At 41.2% G+C, this 14,679-nt stretch overlaps 1 protein-coding gene and 1 long non-coding RNA gene across 2 annotated transcripts; both read right to left on the reverse strand.

Annotated features, from left to right (window-relative positions):
• SRP19 (signal recognition particle 19) lies at window positions 1-4,692 on the reverse strand. Its single transcript, XM_039706387.1, has 5 exons — window positions 4,597-4,692; window positions 3,420-3,495; window positions 2,438-2,509; window positions 1,296-1,407; window positions 1-333 (listed from the first exon to the last, which is right to left on the reverse strand). Exons 1-5 carry the CDS (start codon window positions 4,638-4,640, stop codon window positions 200-202), a joined length of 438 nt encoding a protein of 145 aa, XP_039562321.1. The 5' UTR covers window positions 4,641-4,692; the 3' UTR covers window positions 1-199.
• Window positions 4,693-8,650: 3,958 nt separating this feature from the next.
• LOC120500894 lies at window positions 8,651-14,632 on the reverse strand. Its single transcript, XR_005627199.1, has 2 exons — window positions 11,070-14,632; window positions 8,651-11,016 (listed from the first exon to the last, which is right to left on the reverse strand). It is a non-coding gene; the product is annotated as an uncharacterized LOC120500894 (long non-coding RNA).
• Between the last annotated feature and the right edge of the window lie 47 nt (window positions 14,633-14,679).

Raw genomic sequence — 14,679 nt, forward strand, 5'->3', positions numbered from 1 at the left:
TTGTGTGTGAAAAGAGATTTATTGTTACACAGATGCAAGGCAGTTACATGCATTCCAGTTCCAAGAAAAGCAGGCAGCTCTACTCAGCTTCAGCTCTTCATTTCTTGCGTGTTTCTTCACTTCAAAGTTGCTACATGGTGTCCATCTGTACTTCCTGTAAGTACAACTATGCGATGCAACAGCAACTCCAGACATTAATTTACTTCTTTTTCTTCCCTTTACCTTTCTTGCCTCCCTCTCCTTGCTGAAGGCTTTGATCACTACCTCCCATCTTCTGAGTTCTTGTTTTCAGTTTGGGAATGGTTTCTGCAGCATACAGCATCACTGATTTTCCTAAAATACAGGGAGAGATCAATGCATACCTGCTATGTTAAAAATGTTTATAAAGCCTGGGAGATCTGCTTCCTTTGCCTGGTACAGCAAGCACCTTGTGAAAAATTATTGGGGTGAAAAAAAAATAAGATGAAGCAGGACTAATAAATGTCACAGTAGTCTGGAAAAGCCACATAACCTGACAATCTACGAAGGGTCCACACACTTCCTGCTACTGTTTCCCTCCACATCCTACTAGTCCAGAACACTAGGGACAGAATGATCAAACAAAAGCTACATGCCTTTTTAGAAAAGCACTGCTGCCCTCCAGCAGGATTCTGGTTTTAAATCATCTCCCTCTGTCAGCACTCTTATGCTATTGTACACCCAGCACTCTTCTTTCTCTTTCCTTAAGATACATACTGTTTCTCTTTTACATAGGGATTCATCTTCAGAAAAAACACAAAAGATGAAACTGTCATTCAAGATGAATAATTTGTATTAATTAGTTAAGAGCAGCTGGTTTATTGTTAATTTATGAAAATGGCCAGTAGAAAATTCAGTTGAACTCAGTATTGTATTTTATCAATTTAGCATCCACTCTGATGTCCAGATGACATTTGTATCTTAAGAAAATGATTGAATTTAGCCATTTAAGAACTAAACTGTTTTAAATGTCAACAAAGCAGTAAGCCAAAACTATTCTAGTTCAATGCAGCAATCACACAATGTTCCCCACAAGTCCCTCCAATGACATCGCTGCAGAAGCTGCAGAATCAAAGGCAATAGAATTTTACAAACTTTACTCAATGCTCAACTTAAGTCAACTTAATTTTGTTAACTTATACAAGCAATGAGATTTAATGGTAAACTGTAGCATTTATAATAGTTAAAACTAATTAAGCAACCTGTTAACATAAAATAAACCAAGTGTTTCTGGTTTATTAACAGGTAAGGTACTTAAAGCCAGGCACTCTACTCACGTGTTGGAAACTGAGGTAAACATGGGTTGCCATCATCTTGTTTGAGCTGGATTCGTACTCTACCTCTGTACTGCACATCTCTGTTCCATTCTCTGGGATACATCTTGTTTTTCTGTCACACAAAAGGAGAAATGTATTATAACACGCACTGGAAGACACAACTGTTTCAGAGGCACTGCTGAGAACAACTCCCGGTACTGAGCAATTTTGTGAGCGAACTGTTACAGGGACCATTTTATGTCCCCTGTGGTCTGGATCACAGGGGCATAGGCTTTTGTTTTATCTCCACTGCTACAAACCCTGCTGGACACCTAGGGATAGCAAGTGATAGCTCACAATCTCTCCTTTTGGCTAATTATAGCCTTCATTCTTGATGAAACGTCACAGGTTTCTCAGTACAAATGGTGTGCACTGTGCAGATACTTCTGAAAAACAAACTGATTTTGTACCAGGCTTTTGGGTATCTCTGGATGAGGACCTATATTCTTCTTAGAAAAAACAACATTGGGTATTCTATTAGTAACTAACACTAACACTAGTTAATAACACTAACTATTCTAAATTAATAATTACTTCAGAAAATGATGTGTGAAGATACCTCTCTAGAAATCCAGACTCATTCCCTAAGGAAAAAGTAACCAATAAACTATTTAAAGAGCAAGCATGTACTGCAATGAAAAGCTAACACTGTCTGGCTGAAACATAACTCCAAAGAACTATGAAGATGCCAATTATCAGAATCCTATTCCTATACAAAACTAATTTCAAAGGTCATTACCTTCCATTAAAACCATTTGTTTTATTTAAAAGATTAATGTGCAGAGTTGCAGCTTGCAAGAACAGCTTTTATTCTGACATACTTTTAAGCATGCAGGAAAGTCTTCTAAGAAGGATGGTAAAACAGAAGTAATTTTTTAATAAGCTTTAGAAGTCACATTGTTTGAGAAATCTGAGATATTCCTGACTTGCATCACTTTTCCAACATTTACTTCATGATTATGGTCACTTACCACATAAAGTAAGAAAAGCTAGTAACAAAACTTCTGAACCACAACTTATTAAAAAAAGATATGATGAGAGAACAAAGAAATGCATAATGAATTTGGAGGTTTTTTTGTATTTGGACTTTTTTTTAAAATTACCTCTAGTAACACATTGAATCCTACTGCTGCACATACATCTTGGATTTCTGTAGACGTGGGATTTTCAACCGCCTGTTGAAACGAAGTGTAAAAATTAATTAGCTTTCAATTATGGCCTGACAATAAAAAAACATAGTTACCAGTTTCCCACCCTACACTCAGTAATTAGGAAAAGCTGACAGGGAAAATAAAGGTGAAGTCTAATGTAGAAATAATTTGTCAGTGATGCTGTGCTTTTCAAAACATTAAAAAAAAAAGAGCTGACAGCAAGAAAGATGAGATAGAATTCACCAGGACAGGGGAGCAAGTTAAATAATTGCTTAGAAAAAGTAATTGAAATTAACAGTTATTGTATGTACAAAGATACGAAAAGCTGTGAATCAGCAAAAGCAAACTTACAGCAAGGACTAAGGGAAGAAAAACGACAAAATTTCTATCCACAGGGAAGCAGATTCCTCCCATAGGTAGACCTTTGATAGGCAACTTGCATACTCAATAAAGATTTTACTTTTAAAAAAACCCCAAACCCTAAGCAGTAAGGAAAGTCCTTTATATTCCCAGAACTGCTTGCTAAAATTACTACAAACGAGTGACATGACAAAAAATATTTCTGGACAGATCCAAAGCAGCAATAACTACCATGCCTGTGTGCCACATGGACACAGGACACAGAGCATAGGCTCATAAAGCTACTCTTTTCTGCACTGCTTTCAAATTCTGCAAGCTACCTGTGTAGGCAGCTGAGTGTATTTGGCTCCTCATTACCTCACTTTCTTGCTCAAGGTGCTGCTCCAAGGAAAGCAAACACTTCAGCTCAGGGCTCTCCTACTAAATTCACATGCTGGCACTAGTTTACCTTCGAACTGTTGTTTCCATGCCATGGGGGGAATGGAAAGATCAAAGAGGTGTATTTTCCAGCATTCTACAGACTGCTGCATTGCAAAACAAAATGTCCTATTTTCCCTGGCACCCATGAAATTACCTTGTCTATAGGTATCCTTCTTCCTTCTGCTATTGTCTTCTTATTATTCAAATAAGCTGGATAAATGCATATGAATCTAAGAAGAGAAAACAGTGAGTTTTAAGCAAGCTATATCAACTCCTTAATGCTTATGCAGTATTTTCCTAATAAAACAGAAAATAAATGTCATGGCTACAATCCAGAAGTTCCCACAGCAGCTTAGAACAACCATTTGTTTTCCCCAGACTGCTTAATAAGATGATGCAAAATCCCACTCTGAGTTATCATGGACCCTGCATGACACCATTTTTGGGGCACTATGCGTACAGGGGATGACACTATTCTGAGGAAAAAAAAAAAAAACCCAGACCAAAACCACAAGGCTGAAATAGAACCTTTTGACCTGTTTCTTACAATCCTGAAGCATGGAACACACGGAAAACACATGGAACATTTTCTGAAAAGATTTCACTACACTATTAGCTGAGTTCTCTGATTGTATTTTTGGGTTTTTTTGTTTTTTTTTTTTTAAATTCACACAGAGATCACCCCAGATTTGGGTACATTTATAAAAGATACTGAAACACTGCGCTCTTAAGAAACCTGCTTAAAGCTTTTTCAATAGATTTACACCTGTCGAGCACATACACGGGATTAGCGTGAAAGAACCTCGATTACACTAATTAAACAATTAAAAAAACCAACTAGCTGAGACCAAGGGGATGTGGAAGAGGGCTCGCCTTGATTTTAATAAGGATCTATGAGAGCATAAGAAAATAGTTAAAATGAGTAAAACATATGGTGCAGACAGATTCCAATTAGCTGAATGACGAGGGAGTAACAAGGATCACGTTCCTGGCTGCCCCTAAAAACCAGCCCAAATCACCTCAACTTCTACTGTTTTCTCCTTCTCTTGTCCAGAGGCGTTCTCCACTCTCTGGTACTGCCATCTTTATGAGCCAAATAGCTCTGGGTTCTGCCTGGGAATTCCAGTCTCCTTACTGACTTCCCAGCCACACAAGTGTCACCACCTCTTGTCCCACAGGAATTTAATTCCAACCCCATCATCCCTCGCTCCACGGGGACTGAAACCACCACCCCTTCCTCCGCGCGCGTTGTGTTTTTCGCGGGCCCTGAATGACACGTAAGCAAGCGAACCCCGAAAGACCCGACCCCAAACGAGCCGCGCTCACGGTACCTCTCCTTGTCCGCCGGGGACGCGGCGCCGGCGGCGGCGGCCATGACAGCAGGACCTCCCCCGCCCCGCGCCACGGCGGCGGAGAGGGCCCGCCCCCGACGGCGCGATGCCAGATTCTATTGGTCAATAGGGCTATCTGTCAAAAGCCGTAGCCTGTGAGAAGGCGCCACGTCAGCGCTGAGGCCGTGTACACGGCTTCCGCTAGGCTGAGGGAGTGGGGGCGGGAATGGCGGCGGCACGGGCTGGAGCTTTGGGGGTGTGCGGAAGCGCTGTGACACAGCCTGAACAATGGGCTGCAGGCGCCGATGAAATGCGAGCCCAGAGGGAGGCGGTGGGCGACGCAAAATGTGTTCGGAGGGCGCCGGGCCGCCCTGTGGTGCCCTTCACTCACAGAGCTCTAGCGGTGTCTGAATCAAAGAACGATTTATCTAAGAAATGCCCGGAAATGTTTATTTGGTATTACCACCACTTCCTGTACAATTACACGAGAAAAAACAGACTAAAGGTTAAGGGAAGAACTGTGGGGTCAGTCCTGGGTGCCGTCCTGTGCCGCACCTTGGCTGAGGCTGTGGATGCGGGGCAGGGGCGCCCCGGCGATGGTGGCACAGCAGCAGCGGGGCCCTCGCCGGTGGCGCCGGGCCGTGAGGGGGCTGCTGCACCACAGGGCCGCGGCGCTGTCCGGGGGACCGCGACAGGCTCGAGAAAGGGGCTGACAGGAACCTCAGGCCGTTCAGCGTGGGAAGAACCGAGTCCTGCAGCTGGGAACAGCCCCAGGCACCAGCACGGGCGGGGAATGCCCCGCTGGGAAGCGGTTTGTCAGGAAAGGCCCTGGGGCTCCTGCTGGACACCGATCTGAACATAAGCCAGCGACGTGTGCCTGTTGACACCGCTGTGACAAGGCCAGTGGTGTCTGTGCTGCACCGCAAGAAGTGTTGCCAGCAGGGCAGGGGAGGTGATCCCGCCCCTTCGTGCTGGGGAGGACAGACCAGGAGTGCCAGGCCCAGCACTGGGCTCCTCAGGACAAGACAGACATGGACACAATGCAGAGTCCAGAGAATGGTCACCAAGGCCGTAGAGGGACCGGAGCAGCTCATCCTGAAGAAGAAAAGTCTCAGGGGATCACAGCAATGTACATAGGCTCCTGCAGAGAGGCTGCAAGGATGATGGATCCAGGCTCTTTCCAGAGGAGCCCAGCGACAGTGCCAGAGGTGACAGGCGCACACTGAAACACAGGAGGTTCCCTCTGAACATCAGGAAACTCCTTCTCCCTGTGCGGGTGACTGAGTACTGGCACAGGCTGCTCCATCCTTGGAGATACTGACAAGCTGTGTGGGAGTGATCCTGGACTGCCAGCTCTTGGAGGCCCTGCTGGACCAGATGACACCCAGAAATCCCGCCAGCCTCAACCATTCAGTCACCCTGTGAATTTCACATGTCATATTTTGTGCACTCCTCATACAGCAGCAATGTACCAGGACAAAGAACTGAAGGTATCTATTCAGCATTTATCTGTGGCAGTGTTTTTTAATCCAGCTGGCAAAGAAATATGGAAGAGGGAATGCTAAGACCCAAGTGCAACACAGTGGTTTCCCCAAGGGAGAACTGCAAATACCTTTCATGAAAACTTGGAAGAGTTAAGAGTTACAGAGAAGCTTCAGAAGGAATCAGGGTGGAACAGATTAAAAAGTTACTGTCTATTCAGGTTTTTGAATGATGAGGAGTTTTGTTGTCTTCGGTCTTTGCTCTCATTCTGTCTGAATGAATGCACTGCACAAAGTACTGCAGAAAACATGAACAGCACAACTGTGTCACTTCAGCAGGAGCAAGCAGCTTTTGGAAGTGTGACTGTAGCTCTCTGGGACCAGCTCAGCGACTTGGCAACTCCTCACAAACATGACTCAACAAGCTCCTCAGCTGAAAAACAAGGTTATGTAAATGAGTTGTGCCGGTTGTGAAGGAAGTTTTTTATGGAATACTTGTCCAGTGCTAAAGACAGTTTTTTTGAGGGTTATCTCCAGATTACCATCAAACTGACTGATACAGAGGAAAGTGTAGCTTTCTAGGAGGTAATCCATTTACAAATAATTACTTAGATATTTTGTTGCTTAGCAACAGAACGTTCTCATCTTGGTAGCAGTAGCTTGATAATGGATATCCTGTGCTTTTCTTTCTTTGCACAGTGTTTTTATTTTAAATCTCCATTCCTTGCACACACTTGTGTTTCTATTGAATGACTTTTTATTGAGATCACTGCCACCTCAGAAGTGTCAGGAGCTGCCATTACCTTGGGAGTTGTCCTGTTGTCCAGGTTGTCACTGCTTAACTCTATGCATCAGCCAACATGGGCGGAAGTTTCTTCTGTCAGCTGCAGTTCTTCTGTCTGCTTTTAACAAGACAGATGTGGGCTGTCAGGGAGGAGAGGGGTGTTAGTACATAGTGTGTGCACAGGGTGAATGTGGACAAACGAGGTACAATATAGTCATTGTCTCTGTGCAGGTATGAAGTGTGCAGGGCACATTAATGATCTGACTATTGTATGAAATGTGGTTATCCTACACCTTGTTACTCCCATTTGGCTTAAACAATATGAATTGCCCTTTTCTTCTGGGATACAGAGGTCTGAACCCACCAAAAGGGTATAAACATAAATCTCTCTCTGCAGGACAGTGCTCTAGCAAGGTTTGAATTGAAGAACAATCAAATCTAATATTTTAGGAAGTAAGGCTAAGAAATATTTATTTGGAATTGCCACAGCTTCATTTTTTAAAATTGAAAAATAGGCTAAAACTTAATGAAAAAAATACTAAAATTTACTCCATACTATTCCCTTAGATTTCTATAGTGGTTTTAGTCCCTCAGTTAGATTGTAAAGCAATCTCCATGGTGAAATTTCCTCTGGTGCATCTCCTTGAGAAACAGTGCTCTGATAGTATGTTAAAGGCAGTGAACACAGCTGCAGTTTATGAGTACCATCATTACATATTAAGATTGCCCTCAGTCAGCCCACCTAATAGAAGGCACTGAGAAAGGTTTTGTGTATTTTAATGTATTATTGTTGTATTATTTGACAGTTGCATGTTATTTTTTTTTCTTCAAGTTCACGTAGCTTTTAAACACCAACATATTAATGGCTTATCTTGGAAAACAATATTTAAATTTAGTGTTGTGAAAGATACATAGCGTGTGTCAGCATTTGTGCAATAGAAAGGGTACAAAGACAAAAATTATTTTCCCCATCTTTTTCAGATGGAAAAAAGAATTTAAAATTTGTCAGAAATGGAGATTGTGGAATCACAGACTGGGTCACATGGTGAACATAACTGACCACACAGGGGAAGCATGGGATTTTTTTCCTGCAGATCTTCTTATTACTTACCCATTTCCTTTACAGGTGCTAGAATTCACAATATCTTGAAATCAGGATGCCTGAAATGAAGCAGGGAGTAGAGACATGTCAGCTTAATCCCCATCATCACTGTGGAATGACTTCACTGAGTATATGGCATCCAATCACTGCATTTGTTCTAGTGCCATAAGAAATACATTTCAAAGTTGAATTCTGCATATTTCCAGCCTGAGGAATTCAGAGACAGAATTAGGTCACAAAGCATTCCAGCTCAGGCACACTGTAGCTGCATGCATTTCCCAAGTATCTGCTGGTCCTGGACTCAGAAATTGAATGGAGCACTCAACACCTCACAGGTTTTAAGCAATTTAAAGCAGTATGAAGAGAAAGTACAATTACTGGTGAGGATAGGACTTGTACGCATCTGCAGCAAAACATCAAGAACACAGATAATGCCTTTGGAGAGCAGTAGCAGGGATACTGGTCTCAGAAAGCTGTGTATAACTTGCTGAAGTTATTCCTGTGTCTGTAGCCACTGCAGTGGAAGGGAAGGGGCAGGGAATGAAAATTACCCTATAAAACCCTAAAGCAGACAATTCTGTCTCTGTATACACTGTCACCAGCAAGTCAGGTGTCCTGAGACTCTGGTTTTACTGTTTTACTGTGTTTGGGGAATGTTATAGGTAAAAATTGATCCAGCCAATTAAATAAAAAATAAAAATTAAATTTATTCATGACTGATATACAGTCCTGACCGCCAACAATCAAAAAGCAGCACCAACCCCGGGACTGGAGTGGGTGAATGATGATCCAGCCTCTATCACACCAAATCCCCCTGTTCACCACCGAGGCCTGGCAGAGTTCCATTTTTATATTCTTTTTCTTGCCCCCGGCAGAGTCCCTTTGTCCCCTCCTGGAGTCCTCCATATTCATGCTGTGTCTATTCTCTGTCCTGTGCTGGACAAAGCCTCGTCCGGGAATTGAAGTGTATCTGTCCCCAGTTCCCGGAGCCCTTCATTCAGATGTATGTCCTTGGTGGTCCTGTCTGTCTGAGGTGGACATCTACATGGGCCATCATCGCTGGGCGTTCTCTCGTTCATGCCATCGGGAGTGCCCATCTCCTGTGCAGGCTAGGTTTACTTGGTGTGGTAATGATGCACCTCCTCCTCCGCTGTGATTGTCCTGTGTGACAATCACCTCTCCCCTCGGCTGGCATGAGCTTAAAGCTTCATTTTATATTACATTAATATTACATTTGCAGCACGAATTACCCCCTTATCCATAACAGGAAGAAAAATAACAAAAAATCCCCCCCCCAAACAACAAACAAACAAAAAAAAACCCCCAAACAAACAAAAAACCCCCCAAAAAACCCAAAAAACCCTCAAACCTCAAAGGAAACCCTTCCCAAACAAAACAACCCAGCAACAAGAGCCCTCTACAAATATGAAATAGCAATTCAAAGTGGTTGTGATAGATTGCTGCAATTCATCTGGCGTCAATGCAGATGCCCTAACTGGAAGTGGGAACTCAAGAAAATGGAGATGATTTGAGGTGACACAGTTTGTATGTGACACAGTGTTTTACTGGAAGTGTCACATACACCTTCTTATTCAGACATTGCATCCATGTTCAGTTTCTTCTCACTTGAGGCTACACTCCATAGTCTATACCTATATAATACCTATATAATAATAGCACTAGTGAATTTATTCAGCATGTTAGAGATGGATAATGAGATGATTTGCTCTCGCAATAAAGGGATAACTATTGTGTGAATATTAAGAAAAGCTTTAGTGATGTATAGTTATGTTATTGTAGTTTAGATGCCCTTTGTTCTTCCCATAGTTCCCTTTCCTGCCCTGCCTCACCCCCAACCCCGTATTGTTGCCATCAGGCAGCCTGGGTTCTCTAGGACAGGTAGAAAGAAGGTGTGCACTTGTGTCCCTTGCATGGGGCAGCTGGGAATGGAAAAGCTTGGTGCTTGGGGGATGTGGCATGGCAACACCTGATCTCCAATCAGGTTAGAAGAAAGCAGTCTCCACCAATAAATGGCAAAGAAGAACTGACTGATGGACTTTGGGAGGGGCCAGGGCTGGCTGATGCAACCCCCCAGGGGTATAAAAGACTGAGCGTCCATCTTGAAGGTGAACCATCCACATGGTATCTCTGGGGGGCAGTTCCCAGCACTGCAGCTTTTTCCTTATGTAGTCCTTTGTTGTATTTTTGTTGAGGTTTAATAAACCTTTTTAAATTTTCAAAGTGAGCAGTTGTTTTTCACAAGGAGAAGGCAGATTTTCACCTGCATTGGTGGAACAGCTCTGTAGTGGACTGCAGATAAAAGACAGAACAGGGATGTAGAGGGAAATCTTGATTTGTTCAATGGTCACTGAAGGGAAGGGACCAACATGGGAAGGACTTGCTTCAGTTTTTGTATATTAGAATTCCAGGAGGATATTTTAAGTGAAATATAAGGGCTGGGAAAAAAACCCACAAAACTTGCATTGTGAAAAATACTTCATGAATTATGACTCAACTGGGAAGTAACAGACAGGTCTGTCCAACACTAAATTTTCAACAGCATAGAGAGAAAATGATGCTGTCTTTAGTTTAGTTTCATTTTGCTGGTATTTACTTACCATGAGACTTCAACATGCAAAATTAACCACTAATTGCCACTTTTACAAGACTGTATGCATCATTTTCCCAAAGCAAGGGATGTCCCTACCTATGGCAAAGTTTCAGCCCAGAACTGGATGATTTCTAAGGTCCCTTTCCTACTCAAGCCATTCTGTGATTTTAAATCCATAGACTGCCTTTCGGTTTTAACAATACAGAATCCTGTCTGCTATGTAAGTTTTATCAGAAGAGGCACTACCTCATGCCCATACAGAGAACATGAACACAGCATTCTGTAGGAATCAGCAGAAGCACCACTTCTCTTCATCTCAGTGGCAGAGGACTCTAAATGTCAATAGCTTATTTATGGAGCGTGGGATGTTCTAAAGCCACTTGAGGCTTAAATGTTTCAATCTGTGTCAGAGCAGCTGACAAGTGGCCTTGAAACAACCAGCCTGACTTGTATGGTTGTTGGATCTAAAAGCCCTTTGGATTATGTCACCTACACCCAAACCTTGACTTGCATGAGTTAATGTAGGAAGTACAGCAAACAATATATACAGTGTTTCACTAAGATCCTGAGGAGAATGCTGGGCACCACATTGCCAAAATTCTATCCAAATCCCTATTAGTTGGCCACAGTGGAACTTGCAAAGTGGAAAAACACGGATTTCTAACCATCTCTCATTCCTTCTGATTGCAAAGACTATCTCTTAAGTACGGAGCTCAGTTTTACACCCATTCTTTATCCTTCTGTTTTAGCTTTGTAAAGCAGCTGACAGCTGTGTAAACTCAGCTCTGTGCAGCCAGCTTCCAAGATCAATAGAAGCCATCAGTCATCTCTGTGTCATACAGTAATACAGTATTTGCTCTGAATTCATAGCTTTCACTTCAACTAGATTTTCACTTCCAACAAGTCCAAGTTATTTATGTTCTGGTTTTGGCTGGGATAGTTAATTTTTTTCCTAGTAAGTAGTATAGTACTGTGTTATGAATTTAGTATGAGAATGTTGAAAATGCACTGTTTTTGTTGCTAGAGTAAGTTTCTCCTGCCCTGCCAGGAAGAGAGCTGAGTGGCACAAGAAGTTGAGATGGGACATGTAAACCAGCCAAAAGGATATTTCCAGACCTTATGGCCTCATGCTGAGGCCTGTGAGAAAGTGGGCTGGAGTTCATGCTCACGGATTGCCTAGAAATCAGTCAGCAAGTGTCAAGCAACAGTATTGTGACTCAATTGTTTTGTATATTCTCTATTATTATTATGATAATCATAATTTTCTTCCTTTTCTGTTTATTCAACTGTCTTTATCTGAATCTACAGTTTTCTCATTTTTACTCTTCTGATTGTCTCCCCCATCCCACAGAGGGGAGTGAGTGGCTGGGTAGTTCTTGATTGCTAACTGTGGTTAAACAATGCTACTTAAAACACTTAGAAGTGTCAAATACTCCATCACAGCAGTTCAGCTGCTCAGTGCTCCTTTTCATCATCCAATGGAATAACAAATTACTACAAAAAATAATAAAAATTGGGAATTTTCTTATATTATGGCTTAACTTTTACAGCTATTTGTGTGTTCATCCAGTTACTTCCAGTGTGAATGTGTGTCATCCCAGACCTTAGCAATAGTCAGGTAAGATGCACAAGCCCTTCCCTGCTACCAATGTGCTTTTTGTATAGAGGACTGTTAGAGAAAAAAGGGCAGAATTAGGCTTAGTCTACCTTCATTTGTATTTAATATAAATATCACTCAAAGTCTCCTTGTTTTTGTGATCCCTACTGATTTTAAATTGCAGGTGATAATTATAATGCTTTAAAAATAATTATTTTTAATAAAACATTTACGTATCTAGCAAAGCAATTTTCTTTTCTGCATATAAACAGACTTGTGTATTTTTTTTCTAGAACAACGTGAAAATCAGTCCTCAAATTAGAACTCAGTATGAAAAAGTGGTACAAATATTAGAAAACAAAGGATCTCAGTAATCAGCAATAATGCCCTTTTTTTAGTTGAAATACTTTGTCAAAGTCTAAAGTGAATAGGGGAGTGTAAAATATGAATGCAAATGTAAATATACACGTGTCTGTGTGTTGGGAATTAATCAGCTTAGGTCCCTTAATAGTCTAATCAGGAATTAAAGAATTCATTCTTTACAGGAAAGAGAGATTTTTTAAATTAGTCTCTGCTACCCTTATGAGTCATAATGAAATAAGCCTTGTGAATCTTTTGTAAGTAATAGAGGGATTATGGAATTATATTGTGTCAGAATTAGATTTTGTTTTGTGCGGTTCCTTCTAAGGTGAAACATGGAAGAGACCAGAGAACTCTACAGATGAACCAGGTTTTCAAGCTTCTTTTTTTCCACTTATTTATCTGAAATGTGAGTATCAATAAAATGAAAATGCATAGTTTTTTTTTAGAGCATTTGTTCTGATATACTGAATTACTGAAGTGTCTTAACAACAAATTCCTTTTAAAATGAAATCATATTTCTAATACAGTGGACAGACACCTAACTTTTGGTAGTAGCCAAGAAAACAATTCCACTCTGACAAGGTGCAATCAGGAGGATATTTTATGTAACACTGCAAGTAATAAATAAATTATTTAGCATAGCAAGACTAAATTCAGAATAAGTATACTGTGGAACAAAATACATTAGAATAATTGAAGAAAGAATTAATTACAGAGTTAGGATATAAACAGTAATGCATCTCAGGCAGAAGCAAACAACAAAATTGAAGCAAAGATAATTGTGGGCTGAGTTTGTTGAAGAGAAACAACACTTACAGGTGGGCAAATTCATCTGATCTCACAGGATGACAGTTTACTTGCAGAGAACCAGCACAAGCTTTATTCATGTTAGATCCCACCAGAAAGGATGGCATTAGATATACTGTTTTTATGTATGGCTTGAGCTCTGGACAGAAATGCATTTTACTGAGGGAACTAGCTCCCTCTACATCTTCCTGATATTCTAATTGCAATTCTGTAGCCACTCAAGCAAAGGATGTTTCCACACACAGCAAAATTAGAATAATTTCTTTAAAACTTGAAGTGGCAGAAATTCACTAATACAAAAGCCTGTAACTGTGTGGAAATTTCCTAAGAAAGGTAATTTGCAAAACTACTAGGGAGGTGTTCCCCAATCTTAGAGTAAGTAAACAGCACATCTGGTAAACTGAAACTTCACAGCAGAAAATTCATCTTGGCATCACAAGTTCCTTGACACCTGCATTAGTTATGTTGTGAACTCTTAAAGCACCACACCAAATTCCCTTGCACTTCCAATATGTAACCAAACACAACACGTAAGCAGTTAACTTACCATTCTGACTAAAAACTCAACCTTAGCTACGTAACATTCTCTATAAACACATTTACAGATACAAATTGTTATTCTGCATATAGGAAACTATAATGCAGGAATCTTATTTCTACATGTTCTCTGAAATGAAATTAAAAGTGGGCAGCTCTTCTGGTTAAATGTCAAAGTGCAAAGGAGATGGCTGTGGAACCAGAGAGCAAATACACTTGAGTAATTTGGTATCAGAAAGGTCCTCAGAGTTTTAAACATGTGGAGAAAGTCATGCTTTACATTAACTGACACTTCACTTCTGATTCACAGCCTCATCCAAATCACACATCTCATCAAGAACAAAGCTGTCGCACAGGTGGATCCAACTTCGCAAGGCATTACAGTAGATGTAGGAGGTTATATTTAGGTGGAAGTCTACACATGATTTTTAGTGATGCTGTCATGGCTGTTCATAATATTTTATGAAAGCTAGATGGGAAAGACATTTGGGAGGCATCTAGGAACTGCAGTAACTGTACAACTTCTTTGTACGAAGAGTCCACCTAAACATTTTCCAGATCATCCCTACAATACTGACCTCATTAAGAAAGGGAGATGTTACCTCCCTCTTCAAGCCTCTTGTAGGAAACCAAACGTTGCAATAAATCTCTTCACTGGAAGGATTTACTGCATTGAATTGAATATTGCAAATCTAAAAACAGTCTCCCAGAAGTTTACATGTGGTAGACTTATTTTTTTTTTGGGGGGGGGGGGGGGGGGGGGGGGTTTTTGGGAAAGAAATGTGTTTTTTTCTCATCCAT

The sequence above is a fragment of the Passer montanus genome, unplaced genomic scaffold (assembly GCF_014805655.1).
Source record: "Passer montanus isolate IOZ18808 unplaced genomic scaffold, ASM1480565v1 scaffold190, whole genome shotgun sequence".
NCBI lineage: Eukaryota > Metazoa > Chordata > Aves > Passeriformes > Passeridae > Passer > Passer montanus.

Bases quoted from the DNA above. Each gene is read 5' to 3' on its own strand.
- SRP19 (XM_039706387.1), bottom strand. From the start codon at position 4,640: ATGGCCGCCGCCGCCGGCGCCGCGTCCCCGGCGGACAAGGAGAG. The intron at 3,496-4,596 runs GTACCGTGAGCG...TTCTCTTCTTAG, and splicing joins TCCCCGGCGGACAAGGAGAG to ATTCATATGCATTTATCCAG. The intron at 334-1,295 runs GTGAGTAGAGTG...CCTGTATTTTAG, and splicing joins TTTACCTCAGTTTCCAACAC to GAAAATCAGTGATGCTGTAT.